This window comes from Piliocolobus tephrosceles, chromosome 12, assembly GCF_002776525.5.
Source record: "Piliocolobus tephrosceles isolate RC106 chromosome 12, ASM277652v3, whole genome shotgun sequence".
Classification (NCBI taxonomy): domain Eukaryota; kingdom Metazoa; phylum Chordata; class Mammalia; order Primates; family Cercopithecidae; genus Piliocolobus; species Piliocolobus tephrosceles.
Genome location: NC_045445.1, coordinates 95,305,752 through 95,320,282, shown reverse-complemented (window position 1 = coordinate 95,320,282; position 14,531 = coordinate 95,305,752). Strand labels below are relative to the sequence as shown.

The following is a 14,531-nucleotide window of genomic DNA, read 5'->3' as shown; positions in this document are numbered from 1 at the left end:
AACTCAGAGGCCGGAGGCCGGTGCCGGCGTGGGTCCTCTGTAAGCTGTGCGCCGGTCCCCTGGGCCCCGCTTTTCTTTCTCTATACTTTGTCTCTGTGTCTTACTTCTTTTCTCAAGTCTCTCATTCCACCTAACGAGAAGCACCCACAGGTGTGGAGGGGCAGGCCACCCCTTCAGCAGGTGCCTGTAATCCCAGATATTCGGGAGTCTGAGGCAGGAGAATCGCTTCAGCTTGCGAGGTAGAGGTTGCAGAGAGCCAAGATCATGCCACTGCACTCCAGCCTGGACATACTGATAAATGCTATAACATGGATGATTCTTGAAAACATTATGAGTGAAAGAAGCTAGACACAAAAGACAACATATTATAACATTCCATTTATATGAAATATTCAGAAGGGGAAATCCATATACAAATGAAGTTAAAAATGGGTTGTCAAGGGCTGGCGGACAAATGAATAAGGAGTGACTGCTAATGAGAACAGGGTCTCTATTTAAAACAATGAACATTTGGGCCAGGCGCAGTGGCTCACGCCTGTAATCCCAACACTTTGGGAGGCCAAGGCGGGTGGATCACCTGAGGTCAGGAGTTCAAGACCAGCTTGGCCAACATGGTGAAATCCCATTGCTATTAAAAACACAAAAATTAGCTGGGCGTGGTGGCACAAGCCTGTAGTCCCAGCTACTCGGGACGCTGAGGCAGGAGAATCACTTGAACCCGGGAGGCAGAGGTTGCAGTCAGCCGAGATCATGCCACTGCACTCCAGCCTGGACAAAAGAGTGACTCCATCTCAAAAAATAAATAAATAAAATAATGAACATTCCTCTGGTATTAGATAGCAGTGATGTACAACCTTGTAAATATATAAAGAACTGAATTGTACCCTTTAAAATGGTAAATTTTACAATATATAAGATGTATCTTAATTTTTCAAAAGCTCATTTAACTTAATGAAAATACAACATATCAATATTTGTGTGACACACCCACATCAATGCTGAGAGAAATTTAGGGAAAGCCTGAAATCAATAAACTAAGCTCTCATCTCAAGACTACAAAAAGAGCAAAATAAACCAAAAGCAAGCAGAGGGAAGGAAAAATAAAGATAAAAACAGAAATCAATACAACTGAAAACAAAAAGACAACAGAGAAAAATCAATAAAACAAAAAGTGGGCCAGGTGTGGTGGCTCACCCCTGTAATCCCAGCACTTTGGGAGGTCGAGGCAGGCAGATCACGAGGTCAGGAGATCAAGACCATCCTGGCCAACATGGTGAAACCGCGACTCTACCAAAAACACAAAAATTAGCCAGGCGTGGCAGCCGGCGCCTGTAATCCCAGCTACTCAGGAGGCTGAGGCAAGAGAATCACCTGAACCAGGGAGGCAGAGGTTGCAGTGAGCCGGGATCGGGATCGCACCACTACACTTCAGCCTGGGTGACAGAGTAACACTCTGTCTTCCAGACAGAAAATTTGGCAAAAAAAAAAAAGTGGCTCTTTGGAAAGATCAATAAAAATTGACCAATCCGTAGAAGACTGACACAAATAAAAGAGAAAGCACAAATAACTAACGTCAGGAATGATACAAAGAATACCACTAGAGACTTGGAAGACATCAAAAGGGTAATAAGAAAATACTATATGGCTGGGTGCAGTGGCTCATGCCTATAATCCCAGCACTTTGGGAGACTGGGGGGGGGGGGGGGGGGGATCACCTGAGGTCAGAAGTTCAAGACCAGCCATGGCCAACATGGTGAAACCCCATCTCTACTAAAAATAAAAAAATTAGCTGGGCGTGGTAGTGCAAGCCTGTAATCCCAGCTACTCAGGAGGCTCAGGCAGGAGAATCTCTTGAGCCTGGGAGGCAGAGGTCACAGGCAGACGAGATCACGTCACTGCACTCCAGCCTGGGTAACAAGAGTGAAACTCCATCTCAAAAAAAAAGGAAAACACTATGAACAACTCCACACATACACTTGACAATTTAGATTAAATAGACCAATTCCTTGAAAAGCAGATGATCGCAACTTATTTAACATGATATACAAAATCTGAATAGCCTTACGAAGATTTTTTAAATTGAATATTAATTTAAAACTTCCCAAGAAAACAAATCTCCAGGCATATGTGATTGCACTAGAGAATTCTACTATACATTTTAAGAAAATTTAACACTAATTCTGATTAAAGAAATGAAAGAAAATCTAAATAAGTGGAGAGATACAATGTATTCATACAAGACCCAATCAAGTAAAGATGTCAACTGTCTCCAAATTGAGACAACTGGGGGATTTTTTCACAATAAATATACTCAAATCCCACCCAAGACCTAAGAATTCATAATTCTAAGAGTGAAGCCCAGGTACATACTGTTTAGGAAAAAAAGCCCCATCCCCACCACAAGTCATTCTGACTTAGAGCCTAGAATGCCAGCCTCCCAGGCACTACCCCTAGAGTTACGGGGCTTAGAGTCATGTTCTCTATCTTCACCAAGATGACATCAACCCAGGACAAAGAAGTCCATCAGCCTCCTCCTGGACATTCCCCACTTTCAGCCTCCCCAGGTGACCATGCTGCTCACTGACTACCACATGAAATTTCTTGAGGCCCAGTTCTGCGCCTTTGGCTGATATGAGAAAGACATCCCACATAATCAGATTAATATGCTGTGGGTCCAAAAGTTCCCTTCTTCTTTCCACCCTCCCTGAACCCTCCCAGAGGCACCCAAGGGAAGACCTGTTGGAATGAAAAGTGTCTGTCCTTGCTTCACGGAACACTTGTAGCACTTGTCCACCTGGTCCCCAAAGAACATCTCATTCTGATTAGAGGAACTGCTCCAGCACTCAAAGAGAGTCAGATTGGCATTTGTTGGGCGAATCAGGTAGAAGATCTTTTCACCCTGAAACAAAAAGAGGTTGAAGTGACAAAAATACCAAGGGTTTCCAGAAAAGTCCTTAATGGGTACTCCAAAGGGCTATTATTTCTCCCATGCTCCAAAATGATAGCAATATGCCAGATTTCTTGCCCAAACCCATCCAAGAATCATTTTTATGTGGATTTGGAAAACTTCAAAAGGTCACTTTGCTTTTTGTACTTTTAAGTTTCTATAAACTTGACAAAAACAAACTGGAAAGGGCATTTCAAACAAAATTGTTCAAGTTAAGACAAATGTACACCAAGTGTTCCTATTTTAGACACAATGCCAAATAAAAAATGGCCTCTACAGATGAATAGATCAATACTAGTAGCCTTAGGAGAATTTAAGGCCACATTACTGATGAGAAGAAAATTGAATTTGCCTTCAAATGCCATTTACAGAGTGTTCCTTCCCACACCTGCAATCAAAGCCCAAGGACTTCTGGAAGATTATATGTTATGTGATTATCTTTTGGAAGAACATTTATTTCCTAATTGTGTTTTGCCTGGATAAACACCAGAAAGATAATTTGGCAAAAAAAAAAAAAGAAAAAGAAAGAAACAAAAACCCAGTAGCACAAATATATTCTCAAAGCATGATTGGTTTAACCAATATTTCCCAATAATAAATTTCAATGTAGAAAAGTAACACTAGAAATATCAGTTGTACAACTGGAGAATATTGAATCAGATCTGTAGATAAGGTACTAGTATATCAATGTTAACTTCCTGATTTTGATAACTATACAAATTATTTAAGACATTGTTTTTAAGACAAAGTTTTAAGAACTACAACTGAATTATTAAGATATAAAGGAGGCCGGGCGCGGTGGCTCAAGCCTGTAATCCCAGCACTTTGGGAGGCCGAGACGGGCGGATCACAAGGTCAGGAGATCGAGACCATCCTGGCTAACACAGTGAAACCCCGTCTCTACTAAAAAATACAAAAAACGAGCCGGGCGAGGTGGCGGGCGCCTGTAGTCCCAGCTACTCGGGAGGCTGAGGCAGGAGAATGGCGTAAACCCGGGAGGCGGGGCTTGCAGTGAGCTGAGATCCGGCCACTGCACTCCAGCCTGGGCGACAGAGCGAGACTCCGTCTCAAAAAAAAAAAAGATATAAAGGAATACTATGTCTGCAACTACGTGCAAATGTCTCAGGAAAAAAAAATATATAACCATTTTATTGTGTTTGCTTGAGAGAGGGAATATAATAAAATGGTAACATTTGAGGAATCTCGGGGAAGGGCAGAGATTCTTCCCATTATTTCTGAACTTTTCTATAAAATGAAATTATTTTAAAATAAGAGTTAAACCTAACATTTGCATAATAGCACTTTCATTTACACATTCTAATTCCTACATGATAAATCAATGGAAACAACTAGTTAAGGACTTGTGATCACTTGGACAAGAGCCACAATCCAAGTTTTCCATTCTTTTCTTTGACTTTTCTGGTAAGAAAACTAGGCCAGGCATGTTGGCTCAAGTCTGAAATCTCAGCACTTTGGGAGGTCAAGGCAGGAAGAGCACTTGAACCCAGGAGTTTGAGTCCAGCCTGGGCAACACAGTGGGACCCTGTCTCTACAAAAAATAAAGTAAAAAAACTGTCTGGACACGGTGGCTCATGTCTGTAATCCTAGCACTTTGGGAGGCCAAGGTGGGAAGATCTCTGGAGCTCAGGAGTTTGAGACCAGCCTGGGCAATATAGTGAGAGCTAGTCCCTACAAAAAAAAAATTTTCTTAATTAGCCAGCAGTGGTGGTGTATATCTGTAGTCCCAGCTACTTGGGAGGCTGAAGTGGGAGGACAGCTTAAGCACAGCAGGTCGAGGCTACAGTGAGCCATGATCGTGCCACTGCACTCCAGCCTGGGTGACAAAGTGAGACACTGTCTCTTAAAAAAAAAAAAAAAAAAAGGTAAAAAAAATTAGCTGGGAGTGATGGCATGCACCTATAGTCCCAGCAACTCAGGAGGCTGAGGTGGGAGGATCCCTTGAGCCCAGGAGTGAGAGGCTGCAGTGAGCTATGATTGCACCACCACACTCCAGCTTGGGTGACAGAGCCAGATTCTGTCTCTTAAGAAAAAAATAATAACAATAAAAAAGAAAACTAAATAATGTGAACAATGGTGAAAACCAAAATCATTTAAGGAATTTGTTTTCCAGACCTCAAAAATCCTTTATAGTCACTGACAATTAATACACTAATTACAAAATTGTAACAATCACTAAAAAGAAAACTATAGAAATCCTGACTTTAAAAAGACTTCTTATAGAGGTTTTATCTTCACTGTGGTGGCAGTTAAATGACTACATACAATTGACAAAATTCATCAAATTGTACAATTAAAATGGATGAATTTTTATTTATTTATTTATTTATTTTTGAGATGGAGTCTCACTCTGTCGCCCAGGCTGGAGTGCAGTGGCACCATCTCGGCTCACTGCAAGCTCCGCCTCCCAGGTTCAAGCCATTCTCCTGCCTCAGCCTCCCCAGTAGCTGGGACTACAAGTGCCTGCCACCACGCCCAGCTAATTTTTTTTGTATTTTTAGTAGAGACAGGGTTTCACCATGTTAGCCAGGATGGTCTCGATCTCCTGACCTCATGATCCGCCCGTCTCGGCCTCCCAAAGTGCTGGGATTACAGGCGTGAGCCACTGCGCCCAGCCAAAATGGATGAATTTTATGGTATATAAATTATACCTCAATAAAGTTGGAGGAAGGGAAGTTTCTCATGTTACCAGGAATTTCCAAAGTAAATGTGGACATTTCCATACATGCTGGTATGAGTATAAATTGGTTCAATTAAGAAAGTAAGAGTGGTTGGGTGCAGCGGCTCATGACTGCAATCCCAACACTTTGGGAGGTGTGCTGGAGGCAAGCAGATCACTTCAGGTCAGGAGTTCGAGACCAGTCTGGCCAACATGGTGAAACCCTGTCTCTACTAAAAATACAAAAATTAGCTGGGCGTGGTGGTGGGTGCCTATAATCCCACCTACTTGGGAGGCTGAGGCAGGAGAATTGCTTGAACCTGGGAGGCAGAGGTTGCAGTGAGCTGAGATCACGCCACTGCACTCCAGCACTGGCAACTGTCAGCTTGGGCGACAGAGCAAAACTCCATCTCAAATAAATAAATAAATAAAATCTTTGTTTTTCCTCTGCCTCAACAACAACAAAAACGAAAGTAACAACCAGGAAAACCTCAGGTATCTGCTATTATTTAAAAATGTTTGATTAGTCAAACATTTTTGAATCAAATTTTTTTTTTTTTTTTGGAGACGAGTCTTGCCCTGTCGCCCAGGCTGGAGTGCAGTGGCACGATCTCGACTCACTGCAAGCTCTGCCTCCCGGGTTCACGCCCTTCTCCTGCCTCAGCCTCCCCAGTATCTCAGACTACAGGCGTCCACCACCACGCTCAGCTGATTTTTTGTATTTTTAGTAGAGATGGGGTTTCACCATGTTAGTCAGGATGGTCTCAATCTCCTGACCTCGTGATCTGCACGCCTCAACCTCCCAAATTGCTGGGATTACAGGCGTGAGCCACCACGCCTGGCCAAATCAAGTATTTTTTATTCAAAATGTAAATCAAACTAATTCAAAATGTTTCTGTGCTGCCGTGTGACACGTAGAGGGAGGCCCAAGGCCTGGCTGCCTCCAGAAGCCATGCGCATTCCTACCTTGAGTACATGGTACCAGACAGAGGTGCCACCAAAGTCAATGTGAAAGTCTGTATAGCTATCTCGCACACTCATGAGGCAGTACTTCTGTACATTGGGTCTCTCAAAGACACATTCCTCTGGCCACAAGTTTTCGACCCATGACAGCTTTCGAACAATCTTCGGTGTCTCCACAAGGTTAGAAAGTCTACCAAGGAAGGGGTGGAGAGCAGATGTCAGCTGATTGGGAACAGAAGGTTGAGGCCTGAATAAAATACCCCACAGTTCAGTGAGGGTCAGATAAGTCAGAGAACAAGTTCCCTCCACAGAGTCCCCAAAGGCACACAAGACACTTATTTCTGTTCTGTAAGTCTGGTCAGTATCCTCACTCTACTCATCTCCAGAAATCCCAAGTCCCAGCTCCACAGGCTTCTCCAGTCAAAGGTGTTCATTTCCTCCACTAAATGCTCATACTCCCCAGCCCCACTCCAGACTACTCACTTGGCATGTGGATTATAGAAGTTATTGCACTATCCCTATCCCATAGTGTCTTCTTTATGAGAAACCACTAGAGCAACCTCACAGGGCTCAGTCCCAGGTAAAGAAATGTTTCTCTGAAACACATGGTTGTTTTTATCCTATGTAAAATCTTACAATGTTGCACTCCTCTCTTTGTTCTGACCTTCAGGAAATTCACTGAAAACTCTACAGTCCATCTCCACCAACTATCCAGACATTCATAAATGCATTTTATGTGCAGAGTACCCACCACATGCATATTCTATTTCCCAATCTTATTTCACTTTTGTTCTAATTTTTCTTTTGTTTTTTTTTTGGCTTCTCCACATCTCTGTAAGCTACCTTTAATAGTCTTTCAGGATGAAGTGAGGTATAAACTAATAAATATAGTTTTAAAACACTCTCAGGTTGTTTAACCTTGCATCTTAAAAACAACAGCAAGGGTCTTAATATTGTACCGTAATTACATAATATGTTACCATTGAGGGAAAGTGGCTAAAGAGTACACAGGACCTCCCTATACATTTTTTTGCAACTTTCTATGAATCTACAAATTAAAAGTTAAAAATGTAAATAATCAGACAGTACGTTTCCTAAGGGCAAAAAGATAAGTTACGATTTCTTGGTATTTCCCATATTTCTGACCCAAAGAGAAGACTATATACGTTATCTATTGAGTGTGTGAGTCCAGATAGAATCATTTAAAGGTAAATAGATTTCTCTTTTTCTTTTTAAATGTAAGAAACCTACATTGGGGTAATTTTAGTAAATCTATTTCCAGGAACTGAGGACCTATCCCAGCAGTTACACAGTGACTATGCCACTGTTGTATAGGAGGAAAAGGTCAAAGGTCTTGAAAAAGGAGACAAAAATTAATTAAAATAGCTACTATGTAATCTATCCAGTGCTATAAACTGTGGAGACATATGACTCAAGTGTGATAATATGAACAGCTACCCTAGAAAATATAACCCAGCTCGCCATCCCAGAGGAAGAAACCACCAGGAAGAAGAGAAAGGAACACGAGGCGAGGTGCAGTGGCTCATGCCTGCAATCGCAGCACTTTGGGAGGCCAAGGTGGGCAGATCACCTGAGGTAGGGAGTTCGAGACCAGCCTGGCCCACATTGTGAAACCCTGCCTCTACTAAACATACAAAAATTAGCCAGGCATGGTGGCGGGCGCCTATAATCCCAGCTACTCAGGAGGCTGAGGCAGGACAACTGCTTGAACCCAGGAGACGGAGGTTGCAGTGAGCCAAGATCGTGCCACTGCACTCCAGCCTAGGTGACACAGCAAGACTCCGTCTCAAAAAAAAAGAGAGAAGAACACGAATGTACACTAGATATATCACACAAGCTTCAGGCACTTTGTCAGGTTTGTTATTCCTGCACCTCTTACCTGGTATCAGAGAATTCCAAACTAATGACATTGAGGACTTTCTCCCTCTTGCCGCTGTAATAATATTTCACAAAATCACCAAGCTTCATCTTGCAGTCAGCCTGGCGGGTCACATCAATCACATCAATCTCTTTGTCAGAACCTGGAGTAAAGAGATAGGTTCTGCACCAAGTAGTCTCAGGGACTGTGGAAGACTCTCTTGTCCCCTCATGAGTCCCTAGAATGGCCTTACACTCAAAGCTTCTCTCCACCGACACTGTATGTACATGTGTGTGTTTGTTTGGAGGGCAGGGGTAGGAACGCATCACACTTTCCTTAGATCTATGTGCCCTGCTAGGGCAATGGAACTACCCGACACACAGCTTCACACATAGTAGTCCACCTGCCTGGGCCTTGCTTCTCCATTTCTTCTCATCCTCTCCACAGAATCTCATGCCCAGATAACAAGTGGCATGTGAGAGCCACAGTCAAAAGCTTTCTCATTTCAACAGAAGACAGAAAATGATCCCTAGAACTTCCCAGGTAAAAAACGGAGTTCAACCTAGGGAGTTCAAATAGTCTATTTAATAGTCTATACTATTAATGTATAGACTATTAAAAGGAGAAGGAGCTGGGCGTGGTGGCTCACGCCTTTAATCCCAGCACTTTGGGAGGCCGAGGCGGAAGGATCGCTTGAGCCCAGTAGTTGGAGATCAGCCTGGGCAACATACCATGACGTCATCTCTACAAAAAATAAACAAAACTAGCTAGGCATGGTGGTGCATCCCTGTAGTCTCAACTACTCGGGAGGTTGAGGTGTGAGGATCCCTGGAGCCCAGGAGGAGGTGGAGGCTGCAGTGAGTTAATCACGCCACTGTACTCTAGCCTGGGCAACAGGGCGTGACCCTCTCTCTGATAAACGAATGAGTGAATGAAAGGAGAACAGGAGACTAGGATGTTGGCTCTCTCTGCCGAAGAATGACTTTGGACAAGGCATTTCACCTCAGATTCCCAAGATGGTTAGAGAGGAAATGCAAAAACAGATTTGAGGGGAAGGGACACAGATCTTGACAGGAATGAACAATGTTACAATTAAAAGGGTCTGTAGTGTCTTACCAACATAGTGTTCAACATCCCTCACAGTGAATGATGGCGAGGGCAGCGTCATGCCCAACCCATCCTTCTTCAGGACCAGAATGGGCACACTGAAGCTATTTTCTTCCAGGAATTCCACAGTCAGTTGATTTCCAGTGGGCTTCAGAATCACTTCATCTGAGCTGAGGGCCACAGAAGAGAAAGCTTGAGCCTGAGACACTGCCCACTAAAGGCCTTATTGGAGGCTGCCACTCACCCAAGAGGTGGGGTTTTTATGAGGGGACTTAATGTAAGCTGGTAACTAATGGCAAAAACCTCATCTGCCAGGGAAGAAATGATCTGTCCAAGGCAAGAGATCAGGTCACTGGCAGAGGTGGGGAGTATTCTGCCAACATGGTGCTCTTCTCTGGGTGACAAGAAGAAATCAGTCAAAAAGCCTGGCCAGAAAGAAAAGACACATCTGACGAGTTTGGCAGATTTGTTCTAACCAAGAGCAGCATTACCCAATTTAAAACACTGTCAAAGAGAAAAGACTGATTAAAACAAAACAGCAACATTTTTACAACAACTTTCTCAACATGCATATACAACAACTTTCTCAACATGCGTACTTAATGAGTTTCAGCCTGGGCATCATTTCTAAACCTATCTCCACAAAAAAAATTCAAAATTAGCAGGGCATGGTGGTGCATATTGGTCAGGCTGGTCGTGAACTCCCGACCTCAGGTGATCCGCCCGCCTCAGCCTCCCAAAGTGCTGGGATTACAGGCGTGAGCCACTGTGCCCGGCCTACCTATCTCATTCTTTACATAATCCTAGATGGTCCAAAGATTAAATTCCAAAAAATAAAGCTTTAAGAGCAGAAAAACCTGGGAAAAACACAGTAGTCATTAAAAATAGTAATAAATAAATTTAACCATATAGAAATTAAAATTTTCTGCAAGAAAGCTGTTATAAGTCAGTAACAGTAACACAACAGAATGCCTGTCAACACAAGCTAGCAGTTCACAGAGAAAACAAGCTGGCTTATAAATGTATGAAATCTAAGCCTGAGTGCAGTGGCTCACAACTGTAATCCCAGCACTTTGGGAGGCCAGGGAAGGCAGATTGTTTGAGCCCAGGAGTTGGAGACCAGCCTGGGCAACATGACAAAACCCCGTCTCTACAAAAAATACAAAAAAAAAAAAAAAAAAAAAATTAGCTGGGCATGGTGGCACACACCTGTAGTCTCAGCTACCCAGGAAGCGCAGGTGGGAGGATGGATTAAGCTAGGGAGGTTGAGGCTGCAGAGAGTGGTGATTGCACCACTGGACTCCAGCCTGTCTCAAAAAAAAAAAAAAAAAAAAAACCTACTTATTTCCTTCATAATTAAAGAAATACAAATGTGGGCTGAGTGCAGTGACTCATACCTGTAATCCCAACACTTTGGGAGGCTGAGGCGGGCAGATCATTTGAGGTCAGGAGTTTGAGACCAGCCTGGCCAGCATGGTGAAACCCCGTCTCTACCAAAAATACAAAAATTAGCTGGGCATGGTGGTGCATGCCTGTAATCCCAGCTACTTGGGAGGCTGAGGCAGGAGAATTGCTTGAACCCAGGAAGCGGAGGGTGCAGTGAGCTGAGATTGCACCACTGCACTCCAGCCTAGGCAACAGAGCAAGACACTGCCTCAAAAAAAAAAAAAAAAAAGAAAAGAAAAGAAAAGAGAAGCAGCACAAGTGGAAACAGCAGGATTTCACGATTTCTCAGAAAGACAAAAAAAACTGATAATAAACAATATTGGTGGCCAGGCATGGTGGCTCACGCCTGTAATCCCAGTACTCTGGGAGGCCGAGGCAGGTGGATCATCTGAAGTCAGGAGTTCAAGACCAGCCTGGCCAACATGGTAAAAAAAACCCATCTCTACTAAAAATACAAAAATTAGCCAGGCGTAGAGGCAGGTGCCTGTAATCCCAGCTACTCGGGGGACCAAGGCAGGAGAATTGCTTGAACCCGGGAGGCAGAGGTTGCAGTGAGCCGAGATCACACCATTGCACTCCAGCCTGGGAGACAAGAGCAAGACTTCATCTCAAAAATAAAATAAAATAAAACAAACGAACAATATTGGCTAGGATATAGGAAAATCGGCACCCTCCGCACATTATCTGTGGGAGTGTAGAATGGTATAGCCACTATGGATGTAATTGGCAACGTATGCAAAAACTTAAGTGCAAAGATATTCATTACAGTATTTCTTTCTAATAGCAAAATACTGGAATCAACTTAAATGTCCATCAGTACAGGACCTGTTAAATAAATGTTACACCATGCAATGTAATATTAAACAGTCATGAAAAAGAATATCTGTATGTGCTATTATGGATTGATCTCAAATATACATAAGTTTTTTTAAAAAAAGCAAGACACAGGGCCGGGCACGGTGGCTCACGCCTGTAATCCCAGCACTTTGGGAGGCTAAGGCGGGCGGATCACGAGGTCAGGAGATCAAGACCATCCTGGTCAACATGGTGAAACCCCACCTCTACTAAAAATACAAAAAAAAAATTAGCCGGGCGTGATGGCGGGCGCCTGTAGTCCCAGCTACTTGGGAGGCTGAGGCAGGAGAATGGCATGAACCCGGGAGGCGGAGCTTGCAGGGAGCCAAGATCGCGCCACTGCACACCAGCCTCGGTGACAGAGCGAGACTCCGTGTCAAAAAAAGAAAAGAAAAAAGCAAGATACGGAACAATATATAGTGTTTCCACTTGTGTCAAAAAAAGGAATTAAAAAAATCTATGTTTGTATATGCAAAAACCATTTCTGAAAGAATCTACAAATAACGGGTTGACTTTGGAGAAGGAACCTGAGGAGTCTGGGTTAGAGAGGAGAGTTTCTGCCTTTAAATAAACAAATAAAACAAGAAATATTAAGTTGAAGAAACACGTATTCCAAGTAACACTTCGGTTACAGAAAACCTGAAAACAAGTAAAAAAAATAACAGATCCTGATAAGGCTGCGGAGCAAAGGGAATACTTACACCATGTTAGTGGGAATGTAAATTAGTTCAGCCACTATGGAAAGCAGTTTGGAGATTTCTCAAAGAACTTAAAAGAGAACTACCATTCCACCCAGCATTCCCATTACTGGGTATATACCCAAAGGAAAATAAACCATTCTACTAAAAAGACGCATGCACTGATATGTCTGCAGTACTATTCACAATAGTAAAACATGGAATCAAACTTGGTGCCCATCAACAGTGGAATGGATAAAGAAAAGTGTGGTACATATATACCATGGAATACTACACAGCCATAAAACAGAATGAAATCATGTACTTTTCAGTAACAAGGATGCAGCTGGAGACCATTATCCTAAGCCAATTAATGCAGGAACAGAAAATCAAATACTGCTTGTTCTTACTTTTAAGTAGGAGCTAAACATTGGGTACCTATAGACAAAGATGGGAACGATAGATACTGGGGACCACTCTAGTCAGGAGGGAGGTAGCAGGGAAGGGGCTGAAAAACTAGCTACTGGGTACTATGTTCACTGCTTGGGTGATGGGGCCATTTGCACCCCAAACCTCAGCACATGCAGTATACCCACTTAAACAAACCTGCACAAGTACTTCCTGAATCTAAAATCAAAGTTGAAATTATTTTTAAAAAACCTGAACATAGTCTACTGAATTAAAAAACCAAGCAAAAGAGACTGCTTTGTTCCTTTTTTTAACTCATTATTTTTGCTTATTTCATGTAATTTACTTTTAACAAGGCCAGCTTAATTTTAAAAAGATAAAACCTCTTTTCGATTATAAAAGAGATATATGACCAATAATTTTTTTTATATTAAAAGAGTTTCTTCTTCTCTATGAGAGAATTAATTAAACTTTCTGATCCTAAGACTCCTTCTAGTCAGCATTCCTTGGGTAAATTTAAGTATCTAACTTAGGTGAATACTGCCTCCCAACTACCAAAAGTTTTCCAGAAATTGACCAAACCAGAAGGAATTTGCAGTGCCCTGAAGATACTCACAAATCGGGGAGGCTCCTAATGGGACAGCCACTGGGAAAGCTGGGAAGAGGTGAGTTCCGGCCTCCCAGAGCCCTGGCATTCACCAGCCTTTGGAGGTAGGGTTCCTCACCTGTCAAAAGTCCTACTCCGGAGCTCTCTGATGAACGTAGGGCTCCCGGTCTTCACTGGTTTCCCCTTGTGTGTATCATGCCCCTTTGAAGATCCGCGGCGTTTTTTCACTAAGCCAGAAAAAGATGAGAGATTGTGAGTCAGAACGGTCATGAGCTATGATACCAAGAACAAAGGCCTCAGTAGATTCTTCTCTTCCAATCTAACCACCCCTTGGAGCATTTGTAGTCAATGAGGTCCTCACAGATTCAGGAAAGTTCCTGGTGAAGATGGGTACTTTCTCTGGACAAGTCTTAGGAAGAGAGGGAGGTGGTTATGAACTTCTGCCCTCTCAGTGAGATAGCTGCTGGCCTGTGGAGCCTGCATAGGTTTCTGCTATTTCCTGAGGAAGAAGAATCAGAAGTGCTCAGGCAAAATTAATCACTCCCCCAAATCTCCTTTCCTTTGTCACTCCTCTGGATTTTCTTCTCTAGGAAACCCTAAGATCTACTTACTAATGGAGGGCCCATGCAAGACTTCACAGTTGGGGCAGTGGTAGAGGTCAATGTCAGCAGCCTTCTCCTCTTCAACACCAACACAACTGAAAAAGAGAAAAACAGTCAAGGTTTATGGAAATTTTATTTTTTATGAGGTCTAGAACAGTGCTGTCCAGTAGAACAGCTATTAAGCACATGTGGCTATTTATGTTTAAATCCATTAAAATTAAGTAAAATTTAAAATTTCAAGTGCTCAGCAGCCACATGTGGTTAGGGGTTACTAATTAGACAGTGGTGTGATCATGGCTCACTGCAACCTCTGCCTCCTGGGTTCAAGTGATTCTCCTGCCTCAGCCTCCCAATTAGCTGGGA

The 14,531-nt window shown here is 42.9% G+C and overlaps 1 protein-coding gene across 1 annotated transcript in view; it reads right to left on the bottom strand.

Annotated features, from left to right (window-relative positions):
* The window catches only part of PHF8 (PHD finger protein 8), a 78,845-nt gene extending 64,582 nt beyond the window's left edge, over positions 1 to 14,263 (bottom strand). The window contains exons 1-6 of the mRNA XM_023202474.2: positions 14,178 to 14,263; positions 13,685 to 13,793; positions 9,583 to 9,743; positions 8,488 to 8,629; positions 6,591 to 6,777; positions 2,737 to 2,899 (exon numbers count right to left, since the gene is read on the bottom strand). Of these exons, the coding sequence (XP_023058242.1) occupies positions 2,737 to 2,899; positions 6,591 to 6,777; positions 8,488 to 8,629; positions 9,583 to 9,743; positions 13,685 to 13,793; position 14,178 (763 nt within the window). The 5' untranslated portion in view covers positions 14,179 to 14,263. The remainder of the gene's footprint in view (positions 1 to 2,736; positions 2,900 to 6,590; positions 6,778 to 8,487; positions 8,630 to 9,582; positions 9,744 to 13,684; positions 13,794 to 14,177) is intronic.
* Between the last annotated feature and the right edge of the window lie 268 nt (positions 14,264 to 14,531).